Below are 20,266 nucleotides of genomic sequence, written 5' to 3'. Positions count from 1 at the left end.
AACATCTTTTAAGACTTCATACGTGTCCGTATTCCTTAGCGTAACTCATATTTGATGTCTTCAATCCGTAGATGCCTTTGTTCTTAATTAAAGGGTATGTGCAATGAATTGTTCTCAGGTATTCTTTTTGTGCAACTGTTATGTAAAAAAAAATACACATTTGACAACATTTTTTCGAAAATCTTATTGCAAAAGTGCACTTCTTTAAACATTTCAAAGTTTCCATGCTTTTTCGGACTACCTATGAGCGCGCTGTCACTGTGATGTCATTTCAGGGAGACACTGTTCAGTTTAGGGGTTTTTCTTTCAAATTATTCATCCAAAACTTGCTAATTGAAAACATTCGTGTGAAAGCATGCATTAGCATAAAAATGGAGAGGGCAAAAAAAAAACACCCTTCAAAATGGAAAATAAAACTTGCGATTAAGGTTAAATGTTACACAGAGATGTATTTTCAAGGTTTGCGTTGAAAACTTACTTTTGCATGGGCCCTTTGAATACGGTAAGTGTTCGGTCAGACAAACGCAAGAAAACATAAATAACGCAAGAGAAGTGTTCCCGATGGTTGCCAAACACACGTGTCCCGATGTGTTGCACGTCAAAAAAGTGCAAGACGTAAAGATACCCCTTGATTAGACGTTTAAACAAGTAGACAAGATCAACAGTGAAAAATAAATTATCTTAGTCACTTTCAATTAATTATTTTGTTACATCTTGTTTCCCTCATATCAGTTAGTTTGTAACATTGTAAATTTTACAGTCATCAAGATTTTTTTTTGGGGGGGGGGGAATGAACCTTGGAGGAACATAAAAAAAACATATCAATTAAAACATCTTATTAATTTGAATGACCATACGATGAAAGCTATTGCCCATAAACGAATAAGAAACGAAAAGCACGGTTATACGTTATAAGCGCACAGATGTTCGCTTATTTGAATGCGTCAACCGTCAAAAGGTTGCAAAGACTTAATTTAAGACTGCTACAAATTAAGTGTTGAATGCACCAAAACGAAATAGCATGCTCAAAAACGAACACGAACATTCAGAGCAAAATCTTGGCTGCCTAAAAATGAAATTGAATGAACCCAAAATGAAAAAGAAACCCAAATTTGACCACATGTGCAAAACTCACGTGAAATTGAATGGCTGATAATGAAACTGATTAGAAAAATTCGGAAATTCGCCGGGAAAACCTATAAATTTAGAACATGACAACGAATAAGAGAAATTTTATGTACGAATTTAAGAAAGAAATATGCTCGTTATAAAAAATTAAGAATTATTATGTGTTAGTTGCTAGAAGGTACTGTGTGTCTAATAAAAATAATAATAATAATAATAATCGGCATTTAAGAACGCTCTTTTTAGTCAACTAAATCACAGCGCTTACAAATAATGAACAATTAAAGTAAATAAATAATTTAAGTTAAATAATAAAAACAGGTAGCATAGACAATGAATTGATTATTGGTGGAATAAATTGGTCTTGATCAGCTTCTTGAATTGCTCGAGAGATTTGGCATTTTGAATGGAAAAGGGCAGACTATTCCACTCCTTCGCTGCACTGGGGAAAGCGTATCCAGGAGGAGTGCACTCACCTATGACAACGGGATCATCTTCGTACAGCCAACTCTCACTGATTGCAATGATGTCTATGTCATGTTCTACAATGTAGTCACATGTGGAACATGACTTGTTCCTGAAGGAGTGGGCATTCCAAACACAAATTCTGGAATTGAGTTCATTTGTGTTGTGGTCCTGTTTTGGGATGTATCGTAGGTTTTCATGATTGACACCGCGCAGTTGGTTAACTCTGTGACCGATAACACGGCAAGATGACACAACCTGAATTTGGCGTTGCTTCCTTTTCCCTTACCTCTGTGGGACCTGTGTTTTCGTGACAATCCAAGGGATTTAATGTTTGTCCATATGACATCAGGCAGCTTCTGAGCTGACTGTAAGTAAACATTCTCCTGCTGGACTCGCAAAAGAAAGGATCTGTCATAAACCAAACGATTGCTAGCAGTTTCTGGGCAATGACTACCTTCAAGATTTTCAGGGGGATAGTCATGCGTAACTGGCCCTGGGTTAGGGTTTACATCCCCAGAAAGAAGTAGTTTTGACTGGAATGTTGAAAAACAGTTGGAATAATAGTGGAATCGTGACCAAAGAAATTTGTACTTTGGTTGTGTATGCAGTTTCTTATGCACTATGTCGAGACTCAAGTTCCAGTGAAGAGCAGTATCAGCAGTTAATGTGTCACTGTGTCTACAGAGAATTAGTATGGGAGAAATTATTATCCTGAAATTTTGTAATTCGGAAAAAAGCATTTGAGAAACACTCGCTCTATTTATTTCATATCAAGCCCAAATCTGGGGGTGGATGCAGCCCCTGAGCTTCTGATTTATTTATGATACCAGTAAAATGGGGCCCAAAGAAGATAAAAGGAATTCTAAAGTTCCTATATTCTCAAATAGTGTTATAGAATGGCGGGGAAAGCATCGTAGATTTCACAATTTTCAGGGCGGAGGGGGGGGGGGGATGCCCCGGACCCCCAGCAGTCACAACCTCCTCACACACCCCCTTAACATTACCCCCATGTTTCCTGAATGCTGGATCCGCCCGTGAAGCTGTTTGTATTAGCAATTGTATAAGTCAAAAGACCTTTATCAAGGGTACGCCATCTTGAACATCAAAGCGTGACATAACGCAAACAAACGTACATGGCTGCCTAACTATTGTGTGCGGTGAACGAGTGACTCTTGCAATGTTACAGCAGATTGACATTCTTATAAATGGATGGATAGCTCGATTCCCCGCAACATCAATCAGCATAGGCAGGTCACGTCTTATTGTATTTTGAAGAAGGATCTGATAAATATAAAGCCCAAAACAAGTGGCCAGACTTAAGTTTCCGTGTCTGAGTATAATATGCGTAATTAGCACCGCCGTCAGATTAGAAAAACGATCAAGACTTTTTCTGAGCTGAACATGCATCTGTTTTATTTTTCGTGTTGTCAAAAAGTAGAGAAAGTGAATATGCTTTATTGTGACTTTAAGTGTAGCCGATACATGTACATGTACAATTATCATGCCAACCAGCGCTTTAAAGGCGGCACATATATGTTCATTCATTGAATGAGGTATTTTATAATATATATAAGTAAAGCACTTCAAGTTACTGCTTCGACTGTTTTGGCCAACATAACACAGAAAAAAAAGTGACCAGAGTTTGAATTGATGGCATGGTATCTTTGTAATTCCTTTTTTTCCTACCCCAAATTATGAAATGTATCCCCGCTCCCATAATTTTGTCTCCTGATTAGACGAGAGTGCATCACGTGGTGATGCACTGTACCGTCCATTCTATTCACGAATATTCATGGCGATAAAACGATCGAGACAAACTAAAATAATGGATGTGTGCCCAAAATCAGTGGCGTAAATCCGTGTCGACGAGCGGTGGAAATGGGGGATGACCAGACCGCAAAATCAAGAAATTGCGCGCCGTGGAAATGGGAGGGGGGGGGGGGCAGGCATCACGATATTCTAGGGGGCGCTGTTCATGAAATTGACATGGAATGCAAACAGGTTATACTTATATCCATCTCAACGTGAAATTAAATAAGCAGAGCTACTTATATGACGACTAATAATTGTGAAAGATTGAATACAATATTTTGGGAAAACAAATCCTGTGCAGTGGCTTCGCTTCCTTGCCTTTGAATTTAGTTTTCTGACACACTAATGTTCAGCTTACATTGTCACCTGATTGCATTGACCCTCAGGATATTGTAACTCATGTTGCTGATCACGTGATGCGGATGAGTAACATGAACCACCTGACCGAATCTTTCTCCGCACTGGAATGAACAGAAATGCCGCCGAAGCGCAAACAAAGATGGCGGCGATGACGAGAAGACTGGCGAAATAGCTCCCAGTGACATCAAACAGTGAACCTGACAACAAAGCAAGAGAACAAAAATACGAATAGACGTGTTACTAACACAAATCGAGAAGAACATCAGTGGTTCATGTCGGGCTTGAACTCGAGCTCATGATCTTCAGTCAGAGTCAAAAACACCGGTCAAAAACCGAGCCCTGTTTATCTGCGTCAGATTCCGTAACACGTGGGCTCAAATTCAATCTCGGACTCAGGCATATGGACTCGAGACCAAGTTCAAATTATGATTAAGAAACAACTGGTTCAGTTAAAACAAGGAAGGCTTAAAAGAGTGAAATAAAAGTGCCAACAATTACTGTTATTGTTATTACAATTTTGCGACTCGAGCCTGAGCCTGGTCATGTCAAACTGCCTAAGTTTAGTTCGTGCCCATTTGATTTAGAAATTGTAGCTTGCTCGAATATTTCTGCAGCTTGAGATGGAGCCGAAGCCATACAGGAGAACGAGGTTTCGAAAATCCCAATGTTACAGTACTGTACCTGATAAAGGAGCACTGACTAGGATCCCGAACCCCGGTGGGACCAAAGTTAGAACCATGACGGTACTGGGTCCATACTTCTCCAAGAACAATTCTGCGCCCGCGGCATACAGTACTCCATACGCTCCCGATCGCAGAAAACCAGATGCTGAAACAGATGTTGTGTTTTAGTCTTTAAATAAAACCCTTCGTTTTTTTATACCAGTGTTTGGGTGTAGGAAGACCGTGGACCTTAGAGAGCAATAAGAATAAATCAGATGTCCTCGGTAAGAAATGTTGTCAGAAATGGTCCACGGTAGTGATTTCCATAGTGCAATTGGGAAAAAATTATATCCGAAGATATAGCAACAAGAAAAGTATTACACAGAGGTCCTCGCAAGTGATTTTGCCATTTTGATTGGGAAGTCATGTTATTTGATTCTTAACTTTCAATCCTTCAGCAACGATTACGTCAGGGATTCCTGAGCCTTTTAATGAATACATATAAAGCTCTTATCACAATGCTTTTCCTTCAAGCCAGGTATTTACAGAAAAAAATAAGGTAAAACGGAGATTGAACACTTAAAACACTCACCTACTGCAATCGGCATTATTGCAGCGAACGTTTTGACAATGGTCATCAATCCCAGAGGAACGGCTGCAAGAAGACACGAGGATACTACGACATACAGATACTTGAACGGCAGACGACCTCCTAGCAACGCAATGAGCAATTTCCCGCCAATTTCCCCACCGGCGAAGCCCATAATGACGTAGGAGATCTGGTTGCTATGGAGATTTAGGCCGTCCATGTAACTGGCCTGCATCAGGAGGGGCGAAGATTGTTAAATCCAAATGCATTTGTCACAAGTTTGCATATGTTGTTTTCTCTAAAGAATTCATTTTGTCATGCGCACTTTAGTAAACAGTAAATAAGTACCACGGAAAGTTATTGCACAATTTTGGTGGAAAATGGAACAATCCCGTGTGATTTCTTCAGTTGAGGATGCACAAAGATTTTTTTAAATGGCTGTAAATATGCTACTTACAAAATTGATGTCGAAAAATGTCCATCCCAAGAACGTGAGGAAATTGGCAACAGACCACAACCATAACTCCAGACTTTGCATCATTCTCCACACTTCACACCAATCGGGCTTGGTATTTGAACCCTCGTGGCTTGACACGATGGCGTCATCTAGCAGCTCAGTCCTTTCCTTTCCCTCGTTCTCCTGTTCACAACTCTCGTCGGCCCGTTCCCGTTTCCGTACGTTTTGCATATCGTGTTCATTCTGTTCCGTGTCCTCGGATCTATTTTGCCGCGGGAAGATGTCCTCTGTAGTCGGGGGATCGGTCAGAAGCAATCCGTCGGCGATGCCCACCACGAATATCCCTCCGCTGAGAACTCTCAGTGCATTGCGCCACCCACAGTTAGTTATAAGTACTGTCAGTAATGGGCTGAAGGCGAGCAAACCTGCACGTTGGAAGAAACCAAATAAAATTCACTCTTAAAAAAAGATGTACCTTCTCCCAATGATTTGTAATATTTGAAAATCCATACCCGGTTTTATTTGATAATGTCCCCCCCCCAAAAAAAAAAAAAACAGTGGCATCTTCTTCTTCATTTTTTTTTTTTTTTTTATAATCAGTGGATATTTAAATCGAATACTAAAGTCAAATTTGATTGTACACAAGCGGATTTGTCAACATATATATAAAAAATGTTCAATTCCATGCACATACCGCCCGTGGATCCCAACAAAGCGATTGCACTCGCACGGGCGAAGTTGCCTTTCGCAAACCATTCCAGCAACAGTTGAAGCGATGAATGAAGCGTGAGATTGGCGCCAACACCCGATAGGACTCCGTACGTTATGAAGGCGTAGCCTAGGGCCGGTACGAATGACGTCGTCAACAGTCCTGTGCAGTACAACACGAGCCCAATCAGCGTGACTGCCCTCTTGCTTAGCCTCTGCTCGAGCAGAACGGTGACGGGACTGAAGAGTCGGGCTAAGGCGGCCGATAAAGACCCCAACCAACCTGTCAATGGCAATTATGTTGCACACAAAATGTATACAAAGAATTTGCATAATTAAAGAACATACATTATCATACGACTCCAAGAAACATCGTTGTCTCAAATTAGATGCCATTTTGGTCACTAAAATACTTGACATTTTTCTTCTTCAATACAGGAGGCACAAGGGAGGCAGAAGCATATCGCCCAGATTGACGGTAAAGTCTGCAACAGAACGGATCTATTACGTGGCGACCATTGGCCGACCATTGTGCATCCATCCAAATTTTCAAACATTTACGGCGACCATGGCAACCATGGCGATGTCTGAACCCTGTGTAAAGGGGGTCTAAGAGAATTCCAGAGGCTAACACAAAATCAAATTTGTTTGACACCTTTTTCAATACTAAGACCGAACCAAAATACTTTATCATCAAGCCTGATGGGTCATTTCGTCCGAACAAAACGCTATTAAAGAGAGAGAGGGATTTAAAGTTTGTGTGCCTTGCTGCTTGGATGTTAAAAGAAAACAAAATTGGATTTGTACCTGTTATTGCCGCAGCGGACTTGAATTCGCCCTGAAGACTTAAATACAATATGCTGAAATTGAACATCGGTCCAAGAACGAGGAAATACAGCGTGAATGTTGCCAGCGTGATCACCCAATGCCACCGTCGGAGACAAGTTTGTGGGATGGCCATTGCTGATTTCGCGTCAGTCGTCAGATGTTGTCTCTTCGTGGTACATGTAGTACAAAAGTCGGCCCTCATAGCTGTCTCATTGAACACCAAACAGCACAGCGGCATTCATGGTCCTCTTTTTATACAGCAAGTTGTTTGTTTCTGTAATTTGTATAGTCGCACAAAAAAACCCCGATACCAACAATCACGGTAACCTCACTGCGAGGTCAAACTTTGTGTGCAAAACAACATATATTAGTACTTTGACAGTTCAAGGTAAATTATTGCTGGCATTTTCTCGTTGTATTTATCGCATATACAGTACATGTGGCCTCAACTAAAGCCGAACACTTAATGCAAATGTTTATTTCTCCATTCAAAGGAACAACTTTAATTGTGATCATCTATAAACTTCAAAAACAAGTCTTAATGCTTTTAAGACTGTAAGATTTAAGAACTGTTATTATGATAAGAAAAATATTAGAGCGATGACTAGACTTTTAACTTTCAGAAAACGCGCCTCTAGAGTAAAGTTTTTAGGTGATTAAACAGGTTAGCCGATAGTGTTAATAATTTGGGGCAGTGAGAGAATAAAGGGAGGAGTGGGGGAGAAACACTAAGCTAGAAGAACACCCATTCGTTAAAAATATAACAACAAAAAAGTGGAGATTTGTTGGACTAGGCCCCCATAGAACTGCGCTGGAAATAGTTTAGAACAATGCTAGTTGTAGAGATTTGTTTTTGGGAAAACAAATAATGATTAAATTAGTTTCCACGTAAATTTGCACGCTATAGCGTGGATTAAACCGTCACTCGTAACGGCCACTGGTACAAAAAAGGGCACTTTTTTAACCCCCAAATGACACTTAAAATAACCCCTCAAAACAAGGTCACTTGTTAAACAAAAAAGAGGGGGAGGGCACTCATTGGATAAAAAAAAGGCCTAGCTCGCCTCATTATTAGTCTGTGGAATATTCCCTTGCAAGGGTCTATGATATGCAAGCAGATTCGGCGATTTATGTAACTTGACTGTGTCTTGAACTCGAGATTCTGACCATTCAGCGGGCGCCTATGATATCGAGTCTTCTGTGACCCGTTGGACGACACCTAATCAAAGGAGTTCTAGCACCCCAGTTACTAGTCTATGGGATACCCCCTTGCACAGCAAGGGTCTATGATATGCAAGCAGATTCGGCGATTAATTATGCAAAACAAGACTGCGTCTTGGCCTCAAGATTCTGACCATTTAGCGGGTATAACCCGCTGTAGTATTACAAAAACATAGCAGTCAAATTAACCAATCAACAGCTTAATCCACGTTTCTAATCGAAATGACGTCACAACTTTACAGCTTTACGCTTAAGCATTTGCTTGATCACATAAATGTATCACACGTTGATTACGGAGAGGGCTCCATTGAAAAACGGAAGATACTCAGACTATTCATTTATCGGTACCATTATAAATGGTCCGTCCACGCGAGACGTATGTATGCAGCTCGGAAAAAAGTCGCCTAATCACCATTTTGCGTTGCTATTTCATCGGCAATGTACATCTCAAATCAAAACATTAAAATGTATTATGTAAGTCTCGATGAAATTATCTCAATAAATGTTGACTCCGAACAAAATAAAAGTTAAAACACTCCCCCCCCTGCTGAAAGCCATAAGCACAACCAAAGCCGCAGGGAACATCTGCTTACAAGCCCATATTTTTAAAATAATGTCAAGGTAGGGCTCCACTGTACTGTAACCGGTCATTTCGGCACCTTGTCCACTCGGCACCCACCAACTCGGTACCAAAACTGTTACATAAATATGCATTAGCAAGTGACCTACGTGCGTAGAGGGTAGTAATTGACCAACCCCCTAACCACCTCAGATCTCGGCCATCGAGTGACGAACAATTATGAAACTCGGTGAATGCATAGAACAACTTAACATGAACATACCCAAGAAATTTCATGACTACAGGTTAAAGGGTTTTGGAATTATGGCTAATTAATTATTCATATGCACCAATGGTAATTCTGCTTGTGTACATTATGGGGAGATTCAGTTTTTGCGGCGCGTATAGCGCCCGTAATTATTTTCGCTACGCGCTTACCCATGCTCGGAATTTATGTTTTTGGTATCAAAAGATGCTCAAGACTCGAGGCTTAAAAGTCAGGAAAGCTTGGGTTGGGGCATTTTTTTGCAAAGGTATCGCGGGAAAAATTGAACGGGTGGGGGGGGGTGCGGATTCCACCCTCTGGCCCTTTTAGGGTTAAGGTCGATGAAATACGTACTCTTCAAAGTGCGCTAGAAGCCTGCCTGATGTTCATAAGCTGTCGTGCTTTCACAATTTTATAGTGGTCTTTTTAATGACTCCGTACGGCAAACATATCTGTGAAGCCTATATTCACAGAAGCCAGTACAACTAAAACCTAAAGTATCGAAATCGATGCGTGGCAAGATGAGAAACAATAGTCAATTTTTGTCTGGCCTAAAGTTTGTTGGTCCCATTAACGATCAAAGATAACTGAGGTGGCCACTCATTATAACGCTCACCTTAAATCAGACACTGCCGTATACCCATACCATGTTTGATACCTCTAGGTTCAGTTAGATATGGCCGTCTCAAAAGCTGGAGTTTTATCCTTCATCCTGCCGGTCTTCCTGGCAGGTTTCGTCACCCGTCCTTCGATCATTGAAGATTCAGCTAAGCAGCTCGCTAATCACGTGCAGAATGCCAACATTTCAGCTGAGGTTGTTTCTGAGAAAATCAACCAAGTCGTCCACAGTTCTGGCTTCAAGTTTCTTCTTGTCTACGGACTTGCTGCCGTGCTGACTTACTTGGCAGTTCAGCTGTACAAGGCGGTGACTGAGCCCTTGGCACTCTACTGCGATGAGACCAAATATACGTATTTAGTGGACGGCCCAGCCGACGGAAAATCGGCTGAGGAACGAGTGAGGGATTTGAAGAGATGTCGGAAGGTCGGAGACGTTCCCCCTGTCTACCCGAATGGCTGGATGTCTATCCTGATGTCGTCTGAATTGAAGAAGAAGGAGCACAAATTCGTTGCCGTTGCTGGTAGGCCAACTGAAAAACTAACCTAAGTTGAAATAAATGAATTATATGGAGACTCACCCCACGCAAACTAAGTGATTCCACAACGTCAAGCAAGGTATACACTTTTCATTATTATTGGCCATTTAAGTACCGGCTCCCTCTCATTTTCTAGGTAAGAACTTGGTGGTATTCCGAGGAGAAAGTGGGCGGCCCTACGTCGTTGACCCCTACTGTGCTCATCTAGGCGCCAATCTGGCCATAGGTGGCTCAGTACACGGTGAATGTATCGAATGTCCCTTCCATGGCTGGAGTTACCGGGGAGAAGACGGCAAGTGCGTCCATATTGGATACGCGGAAAAAGGTGTATATTAACAAAGCTTTTTAGCATGAAATTTACCAATGCAAACATTGTGCGAAGTATCCAATGCCAACTTTCTTTTAACTTAGGGGTTCATTTAAAGGGTAATCACCCAACACACTGAGATTTGTTTATTTTTTTTATTGCCGGAACATAATCAAACTTATCTAATACATAGAACGGGTCAAATGGGAAAATATGGGAATTTGGCTACATAAAGCGGAAAAAATCGTGGAAAAGGGAACTCATTTTCTTCCAGCTAATCATGGTAACTCATACGGCTGTGCTTTTCTCGGGATGTCAATTTCCAGTGGGGGGGGGGCACCTGGGGCGTCAACTTTTTATGGGGGGAGTGAGCCCCCCCCCCCCCCCCCCGCCAACGGCCCCCCGTAGCTTCGTTGCTGCTTTACATTCCTTCGGCTCGGTCGCGTTGTAGCCTCGTCCTTCGCACGGCAGCTTCTCAGCCGCGAGTAAGGACGTTTACCCTTACCCCACCCAAAACATTGATGAATACCCTTTAAAAACTATGAACGAAAAGTTCCAAAGGAAAACAGTGAAAAAAGCATCATTCTCATTGCAGAAAAAAAGCTACTTGATTAATTGCTCATTACAAAACCAAATCTGGCAGTAAAAATAATATTTTAATTTTAACTCAGTTAGTTTCTTAAAATCTCATGTGTGTAAATCTCTGGTACTGACACCGAACTGCGCAGAGCTTCAAAATGGCATTCTGTAAACATGGCTTTAGTAATACATGCATAACCATTGGGAGCATGGTTTAATTTCAGTGATTTTTTTTCACATGAGTTCTTATGTTCTTTTAATACATAATCTCATCGGTATATCAACCTTGATTGCTTGTGTAAAAAAAAACATTAGTCAAGGTTTATTTCTTATTGAGTCACCCCGGAATTCTTCTATTCGCTGGCATGGCCCCTACCATGTACCGCCTTATCCAAAGGCGCTTAAGACCGCTAATCCCTTTCACGAAAACTTGTTCAGGAAACGCAGTGTAATATAGTTCACAAAACACTGAATGTTCAAGGGCGTATATAGCAAGGTCATTTTGATTGGGGGTTGGATGTTAAAAGGGCACTCGCTATATCATCCGTCCTGAAAGGAAGACAGGGTTTTCTCACTGATATCAGACATTTTCCATGTTAGCAAATGTGCTAACTTTAGTGTTCCAAGACAATATCGCCGTCTGATTGTAGTCTAGGCACCAGTTGTTAAAGAGGAGCCTAACGGCAGCGGTCGGACTATGCAACGATAGCACAAGGAAACTGGTTACCATGTCTTTGGATAGAGGCGGATGGAGCAAGCGAAGTCGAGAGGCCTCGCTCCTGTGACAAAACTTCCAAAACTTAAAACGTAATTTCCATTTAGATTTTCGTAAAGTAAATATCATGTTTCCCTTTCCCTGACAGGAGGGCTTTCGTTGGTCAGGCCCACTTTACCGACGTCAGCTGGGAGCCACACCCTACCGACAAGCATGTGGCTGTACTTCGTATGTCCACCAAACCCCCGTATTTTTTTAATCTGCTCAACCTGCCGGCAAACACCTTCCATATCGAGCAGGTATGAGTAGAGAACTTTCCCACATCAGGCTCATTGTAAAACCAATCCTGATGTTCGGAATATAACTTTATGAAAAAAAGTATAAAAAGGGGGATACTAGGACCTGTAAGCTGCTGTATAATATAAGCCAAATGTCGACATCCACGTAAGATGAATCGATAGAAACAAGGACGAATAAAATATGCCATATTCGTGAATTAAACTGAACCCAAAATGTTATCCGTTGGTGTACATATTAATATTTATATTGAAGCTTGCGGAGCGAACCGTGTAATTATTATACAGGGTAATTAATCGGAAACAGGCATAAAATGCTGTTTCGCATATTGATTGATCATGACAGATAGGACCCTGCTTCGCCCATTTCCACATGGACAGTCCCCTGCTGGGTGAGCTACAATTGGTCTTAACCGTCACTCCTGCTGGACCCATGCGACAGAGGATTGTGACCACTGGGTATACCCGGAGAGGACCCATCTCATTCTACATTGGCAAGAAGGCCTTGTATGAACAGTACTACCAGGTTAGAATTCCGCCTTCCCCTCCCAATTAACCGCGCCTATCGCCACTCCTCCTCCTCAGCCATGTCAGCCCTTACTGTCATTCACTTCCCGTAGGCCTGCTGTCGTGTCTGTCCTTCCACTTGATCACCATAGTTCACACGCAGGTCATCACTGCGTCTCATTTTGGCGAGAAGATCATTGGCCCATTGGTATGTGTTCCTTTAGGACCAGCATTGTGGAGCCACATTGATCCACTCTCGCTTCTTGTTGTACAAGTCATATGAATCAAGAGCCGCAGAGTACAAAAAACAAATAATGAAATCAACCTAGGATATACAGGGCGATTAAAAAAAAGAAACCCAAATGTCGGGACCATTTTTGTAGTGAAGTTCTGCATGTAGCACTTTCAAAATCTAGGGTATGAAAGCCAAATTCATAAGCTTTCGTTTAGTACAAGAATCAATCAAATCACTTATGTACTTTTTAAGTTACGGAGTTTTAAACACAATCGCCGTTTTAAGGTTCTGTCCACGGATCACAAAAAAGTTCAGTGTTCTCTCAGCAACACGAAAACAAATAAAGGATGTGTGTGAATTGGCGTTTTGCTGAAAGAACACACACCTTTTGTGTGATCCGTGGCCAGAACTTTAAAACGGTGGTTGCGTTTAAAACTCCGTAACTTGAAAAGTACATGTGATTTGAATGACTCTTGTACTAAAAGAAAGCTTATGAATGGGGCTTTCATATCCTTGATTTTGAAAGTACTACATGCAGAACTTCAGTTAAACAATTGTCCCGACATTTGGGTTTCGATTTTTTGACTCACCCTGTACTCCAACAAGTTCCCAGCATAAATTGAATCAGATACATGTACATGCATTATTAAGACTAATTAAACATGGTCCTGTCCGGACCTCATAGCGAACGGGCTACCATACCTAACTCTACACCGGCCTGCTTCATCCTGCTGCCTGTTAATCTGCCCAAACAAGCCTTGCTTCACCATCCCCACTACATGTTCGCCAGTCGGGATGCCTTCCCCATCATATATACTGCCTGCCTCGAAATTAATGATAATATGATTACCTCTGCTAGATTTGGGGTGACCTTCCGGTGTGGGCCAACAAGAAGTACGTTCGTAACCCCCCGTTTGTGAAGGAGGATCATCTGATAGCGAAACATCGCCGATTCTTCGCCCAGTTCTACTCTGAGAACAGCCCCAAGTACGACCCGAAAGAGGAATCTATGGATTGGTAAAATTACCGTCTAAGGTTAAAAAGAGAGTACATGTGTATCTCAAAGCTGTCACTTTTAATATTTTGGCTTGGCGATCTACGAGTAAAGGCTTAAGACTAGAATTTACTCTTTTTGCGCTTTCTTTTTTAATTCATATGCAAAGAACATTCATGTAATTGCTGTAATAAAAGGAATTATTTAAGTGTTGTATTTGTCATACGATTTGTTATGTTAACGTATAATTGCTTCATTATAAAGTACTACGCTTTATAAAGCAACCACATAATTTATGTTTTACAAACAAGGATGACGAGGCGTTGAGTTAAAATAGATATATCTTTTTTAGAATGTAATTACTGTTTCGCTCGGAAATCAAAACGAATTGGTCTAGGTGAGCGTAGATAAACATTAAAAACGTTTGACTCAATTTTAACGGGAAGGGGCCGGGAATGTCTATAGATAAAACAAATATTTAGGGGAATGTTTACCTGAATACCATTTTGAAACGTTTTGAAACGATTTCATTGCTGTATTTTTGTGAACCCTACCCACAAGTATGACAGAATTGAATAAAAGAAAATAATTTGTTTGAACGTACTCCCGAAATTTCCTGTAATCGTAGAAAAATTCCCACTTCCGCCCGAGGGCTAATTCATTCAAAACTTTTTTGATAACTTACTTTTTTTCCTGATAAACACGTTGTGTGACATGAATAAATAATCCACCTGTTGAAATTTAAGTTAAGATGCACTTTGATGTGACAACTGAAGGTTACAATTTGTGAATATCACTTCACTTCGTCGACGTTTCTGGGAATCGCCGATAGAGTGCAGTAGTTACAACCTCGATCCAGCTCTTCGTGAGAGGCATCATATAGGAAATAACGTTCTCGTACCTTTAGGGGGATGAGGTGGGCATGCACAAGCACAAAACACTGCGACGCCCATGAATTATAGGACGACTTATGTTATCATTTACTCAATTGCTGCAGTTCGATGGTCCCAAAGACAAGGGATCCTATTCAAGATCGTTTAATGTAGCTTGAAACTTGCACAATTGTTTTGAGCATTGCTAGCCTATTTGATTCCCCCAAGTCATAAGGAAAAATCGTGTGTACAGAGAAACAAATAATGAGTATCAACAGCACGCTTTTTATTAACAAAAAGGTGTTAATATTTTCATCATCTGCTTGCTTTTTATAAAGTTTGCTTTTAGTAGCCTATACTTCTATTTGTACTGTAAACAGGTTCTTATCGGTAATTTAGGTACAACGTTGTGAGTAGCGGCGTAGACGGGTGCGTGGCATGGGGGCACGCTCCCTCTAAACAATCTGGAAATGTGTATCACCATGGTTAATGGTTTAACAGAAAGTGGGCGCCCCCACATAACATCCAGTCCCCTACCCCCACTTCCCCGTGTGAGAATTACCCTGGCTACGCCGCTGGCTTTGAGTTTACACTTGAAATATTTCGACAGATTTTCGCCAATCTCTGCCAGATCATAAGTATAAGTAGTTGTGTTTTGTACAAGGCATGCTGCGAATAAAACTGACAAAAGAGGGCTGAATTAGATCACAACAAAATAACTCTTCATGTAAAGGTATCATTAGCCGTTATAGTAAATCAACTTAGCGGAAATCCTTAACAGATGACATGTTGCAGTTTAGGTCGTGTCTATGATGTTGTTTGCGTTACAACTAAGCATTCGTTACAAGCGTTTTTTAATAAAACAACTTCATTTCCTGCTACAAATTTTGTCATAATTTTAAAATCTTTCAAATAGACCTTTTGCAACCGCTTGAACTTTTTGGTAACTTTTAAATAATTTTACGATGCTTAATAATTTTACGATGCTTAAATCGCTACCGTGTGATATTCCTCGACGAGCAAGTTATTGTGAAGATACACCTTGCCCAACCTATTGCATATCCTTAATCTACATGAAATGAAAATTCATTCGAATAAATCGTATTTAGATAGTGTACGTCTTGTTTGATTTGCTTTATTTCTTTAATAAAGACGTGAACTATATTAAGTAACGGGGCTTGTATTGTTTTCGCTGATTACACGCTATAATATGGCGTGCAGGAGAAGTAGCTATTGATCGTGTAAAAAAATGGGCTAAATTTTCGTTCAGGTTGTGAAAGAGATCAACAGTTTTTCATGAGCACTGCAACAATTGGTCCTTATGTTGTACAGCAACGTGTTGGTCTCCATAAGTCGTGTAGTCGCACATAAATCACCCCAAAAAGGTGAGAGCTGATTGCATGGTCAAACACAACTGAATTTCAATTCGAGGACTGTCCCTTCAGTTTTGGTCAAGGCCTCAACCTCGGAAGAAATTGCCCATAATATAGCCTGAGACCCATATTTACATGCCAGTGAAAAGAAAAGAAGTAGACTGTACTCTACACCCACGAATTGCATGAATCAGTTTCGGACACAATAACTTTTTTTTCTGCTGTCAAAGTTAGCCACATGCCACGTCAGTTGTTAACCCTAAAAGGGCCGGGGGCGGAAACTGACCCCCCCTCGACTTTTTCCGCGATAGCCTTTAACAATTTTTTTTTCGCGTCCCGAGCTGTTATGACTTTTTAGCCTCGAGCCTTGCGCATCTTTTGACACCAAAAATATAAAAATCGGACAAGGGGTTGTCGCGCAGCGAAAATTTTTCCTGCGCTACGCGCCGTGAAAACTGAATTTTCCCATATACGTCGTGTACACGGACCAGAATTACCATTCGTACATATGAATAATTAATTAGCCATAATTCCAAAAACCCTTTGACCTATAGTCATGAAATTTCTTGGGTATGTTCATGAAGAATTGTTCTATGCATGTACCGAGTTTCAAAATTGTTCGTCACTCAATGGCCGAGATCTTACGGGGGCCGCCCCCCCCCGGCTGAGATTAACGGAGTGAATATCAGGCCACGCTCGAACTTTTTACTTACGCAATATACCAGAGCCATTAATCAGAGCGACAAGGTGAAGTGATTTTCATTGAATAGTATACAAATAATGAACGTTTATGAGTGCAATGGTGAGAATATTTTCATGAGTTGAAAGATTGAATGTTCCATTCAACGAGGCGAAGCCGAGTTGAATGGAACATTCCATCTTTCCACGATTATCACTATTGCACGAATGCGAAACATTCATTATTTGTTTTTCATATAACCGACATACAGATCCTTGTCATTTGATTGGTGGAACTCACATCACGTGGCATTCGTTATTGCTCCAATTCATGCCACGGCTCAAAAAGTACCTTCCGCCCATGGGCAATCCGCTGCTTAACAGCCGATTTTGTGCTTACCCAGCCTCCGTTTATGGCATAGAGGCCGTAAAGTCCGCCGCACACGAGAGCTACGTCCTGAGCAAAAAGTCATTCGAGGCTGTTTGCTCAGCCCGAAGTTTACAAAATATCCCCGTGTTCGGTGATTTGTTTGCTCGCGAGGCCGTGAGGGAAATATCTATCCTTTTTGAATTCTTTTGCCACGCGAGGTGAAAAACTTACCGTTTGCGGTCAACCCGAGGTACCTTCTGAGCTAAAAAGATTATAGCCAATGAAATCACGTACTCTGTATACGTAATTTTCAGATATTTTTGTGCAAATCTTCTAAAGCCTGTTGGCGTTTGTCCCCATTTTTTAAATCACGCGACCGACAGACAAGAATATTGTGCTTTCATTGGTCACTTAATCTTTTAGCTCAGCCCGTAGCTCAGCGCGTAGGGTAGCTATCGTACGCGTGTGCGGCGGGCTTTAGCAGTAAGAAAGCGTGCTTGAAACTCCTCCTGGATGGTATAGTTTTTCGATACCTTTACCGGTGTCACGGTCTCACTTCTCCGTCGTGCTAGCTTCCCAGCCCTGTTGGATTCGGCGGATAATTGAGCACGTTACAGTGCACGTTACATGAGCACGATACATGCTCATGAGTCCACTGTGCTTACTTTTCCTCGGGCTGTGTTGTGAAGTCTACCAAGTCCATTAATAACACAGTGATGGACACCCAAGAATGAGTTATGTAACACTTCCTGTGGGTCAAGTCATTCCATGGTCTTGCAAGCATTCTGATTTGTGTTCCCAGTGTCATGTGTGTGTTTTCATGAGGGAATAAATACTAAGAACGAACTCCTTGCTCAATCGTGGTCTTTTTGGTTATTGCGCACGCCACGAAAATTCTGGATTCGACTGGTTCCCTGTGAATAACGTATACATACAAATATCCCAAGATCTTACGTGCACCAGTACAACACCAGACTCAGCACACCAAAAAAGTTGGCGAAAATGTACACTACTGCGCACAATAAAATTGGCGAAAATGTACACTACTGCGCAATTTTGCGTATGCGTGTTGAAGCGAAATTTCCCTCTCGGAGAAGCTAGCACGCTGGAGAAGTGAGACCGTGACACCTGTCCGCCGGTTTTCACTGAGGACGCATGCGTGTAATACGCTGTGCACAATAATGCATACGGAAAGCCCAGTGTGATCAACCGAGCGTATCCATGAACAACGAGCACGTACACTGAAAGGGCGGATCCAGAACACAATGGGGGGGGGGGGGGAACCCAAACAACAAAGCGTATAAGGGGCCCCTAATTTTTGGGGGAATCCAGATGCTCTGTGGTGCGATCTGAGGCAATTTCTGACCACTTTAACACGCTAATGGTTGTGTACGCAGTGCCTGCCTTTATTGCGAAGTCACTTAAAGGGAATATACATCATTTGCTTTTGCTGTAATTTTCAGAAATGGATGGAATTGGGGGGTTGGAAATATAAAGCAAATATAGTTACACTGACTTTCTGGAGGTTTTGGGTTCGAAAATGCTATAAAAACCAAGAAAAACGATCATTTTCCTGTAGTCTGGCTCCCTGACGCCATATAAGAAGAAACAGAGCAGTTTACATACATTGGGGAATTGTAAGGTCAGGGAACCAGTCTAGCTGGCTCGTACCCGTTCATAGGTTTGTAATCGATTGCAAACAAGTGCAATGGTCAATTGGGGCCAGTATTTGAAAAAAAGCCAGTTGTTTCCAACGCTGATCGGCCGATCAGCGTTGGAAATTGATACAAAAATACCACTTTTCTTGAAAATGACAGTATACCAGGTGCCATAATTTTACAGGATGCTTTAGACTGTCATTTACCAACATCCTATTAAGGTATTTCGCAAAAACTTGGTAGTTTTATTTGTCGATGTTTGCAAATGTTGTATATTCCCTTTAAAAAATAAATGGGTTCGTTGGGGGGGGGGGGAGGAGAGGGGATCCGCCCTGGTGAGCCCGTGTGCCGTGCTCGAGAAAAACCCCAACTATTCAACTAAGATTAATAAGTGGTTTTGCTGAATAATTTCGCTTTTCATGACTAATAAGTGTTCACCGAGCTTTCTGTTTCTATAAAATTCAATCTTGTAGCAACCACATGTGCATGATGAATGAAATGTGTACGTGCGGGAATGCGGATCTAGCCGTCTCCCGGCACATAGCCTTTCTTCAAGCCGCGGCTATAGTCGTCAACAGCCAGCGAGGTGGGGTTAACCCCAGGGGAAAAACTTGCTTAAATCAGCGACGTCTCCATCCGACGCACGAGGCGACGCACGGCGCGAAGCACGACGGTGCGCTGCAACGGGCAACGAAAGGGGAATTATTGACGACACACCGCGTCGCCTCTTTAACATACACGCGACGTGAGTACACAACGTATGGTGTTCTATAGATGCCAAATCTGCGTCGCGTCGTGCTTTCACGTCGTGCCGTCGCATCGTACCGTCGCGTCGTGCCGTCGTCCGTCGCGTCGTGCCGTCGCCCGTCGCGTCGTGGCGTCGCGTCGTGCCGTCGCCCGTCGCGTCGTGCCGTCGCCTCTTAAATTACCGTTTCTAAGCACGTACACTGCATGAGGAAGCGACGCTCCTTCACACGTCGCGTCGTGCCGTCGTGCGTCGCGTCGTGCCGTCGTCCGTCGCGTCGTGCCGTCGCCCGTCGCGTCGTCCCGTCGCCTGTTACCTCGGCGCTTCTAAGTAGACTGCTTGAAGAGGCGACGCACACATTGCCCGTCGCGTCGTGCCGTCGCCCGTCGCGTCGTGCCGTCGCCCGTCGCGTCGTGCCATCGCGTCGTGCCGTCGCCCGTCGCGTCGTGCCGTTGCCCGTCGCCCGTCGCGTGACTGTATCTTTCTTGGCAATAGGTGGCGCCTTCATTCTTCATGTACCTGTGTGTATTTATGACATGCGTGCCGTGCGGTGAAAGTGTTGCAAATTGCTATGTCGTACAGTTTGTACACGGTTTGTGGGGAGGCCTATTATTATGGTGTTCTATAGACGCCAAATCTGCGTCGCGTCGTGCTTTCACGTCGTGCCGTCGCGTCGTACCGTCGCGTCGTGCCGTCGTCCGTCGCGGCGTGGCGTCGCGTCGTGCCGTC

The 20,266-nt window shown here is 42.4% G+C and overlaps 2 protein-coding genes across 2 annotated transcripts; one reads left to right on the top strand and one right to left on the bottom strand.

The window, feature by feature from the left end:
* Positions 1–2,784: 2,784 nt before the first annotated feature.
* On the bottom strand, positions 2,785–7,250 carry LOC119731387 (monocarboxylate transporter 13-like). Its single transcript, XM_038204560.1, has 6 exons — positions 6,989–7,250; positions 6,168–6,464; positions 5,474–5,898; positions 5,020–5,245; positions 4,447–4,593; positions 2,785–3,962 (listed from the first exon to the last, which is right to left on the bottom strand). The coding sequence occupies exons 1-6, from the start codon at positions 7,245–7,247 to the stop codon at positions 3,760–3,762; spliced, it is 1,557 nt and encodes a 518-aa protein (XP_038060488.1). The 5' UTR covers positions 7,248–7,250; the 3' UTR covers positions 2,785–3,759.
* A 2,480-nt stretch (positions 7,251–9,730) lies between these two features.
* Positions 9,731–14,032, top strand: LOC119731386 (cholesterol 7-desaturase-like). Its single transcript, XM_038204559.1, has 5 exons — positions 9,731–10,193; positions 10,345–10,533; positions 11,958–12,037; positions 12,452–12,631; positions 13,707–14,032. The coding sequence occupies exons 1-5, from the start codon at positions 9,731–9,733 to the stop codon at positions 13,866–13,868; spliced, it is 1,074 nt and encodes a 357-aa protein (XP_038060487.1). The 3' UTR covers positions 13,869–14,032.
* The last annotated feature ends 6,234 nt before the right edge of the window (positions 14,033–20,266 follow it).

Source organism: Patiria miniata, unplaced genomic scaffold (assembly GCF_015706575.1).
Source record: "Patiria miniata isolate m_02_andy unplaced genomic scaffold, ASM1570657v1 HiC_scaffold_23, whole genome shotgun sequence".
Lineage (NCBI taxonomy): Eukaryota > Metazoa > Echinodermata > Asteroidea > Valvatida > Asterinidae > Patiria > Patiria miniata.
Note: the sequence above shows the minus strand (reverse complement) of the source record. Positions and strands in the feature narration are given on the sequence as shown.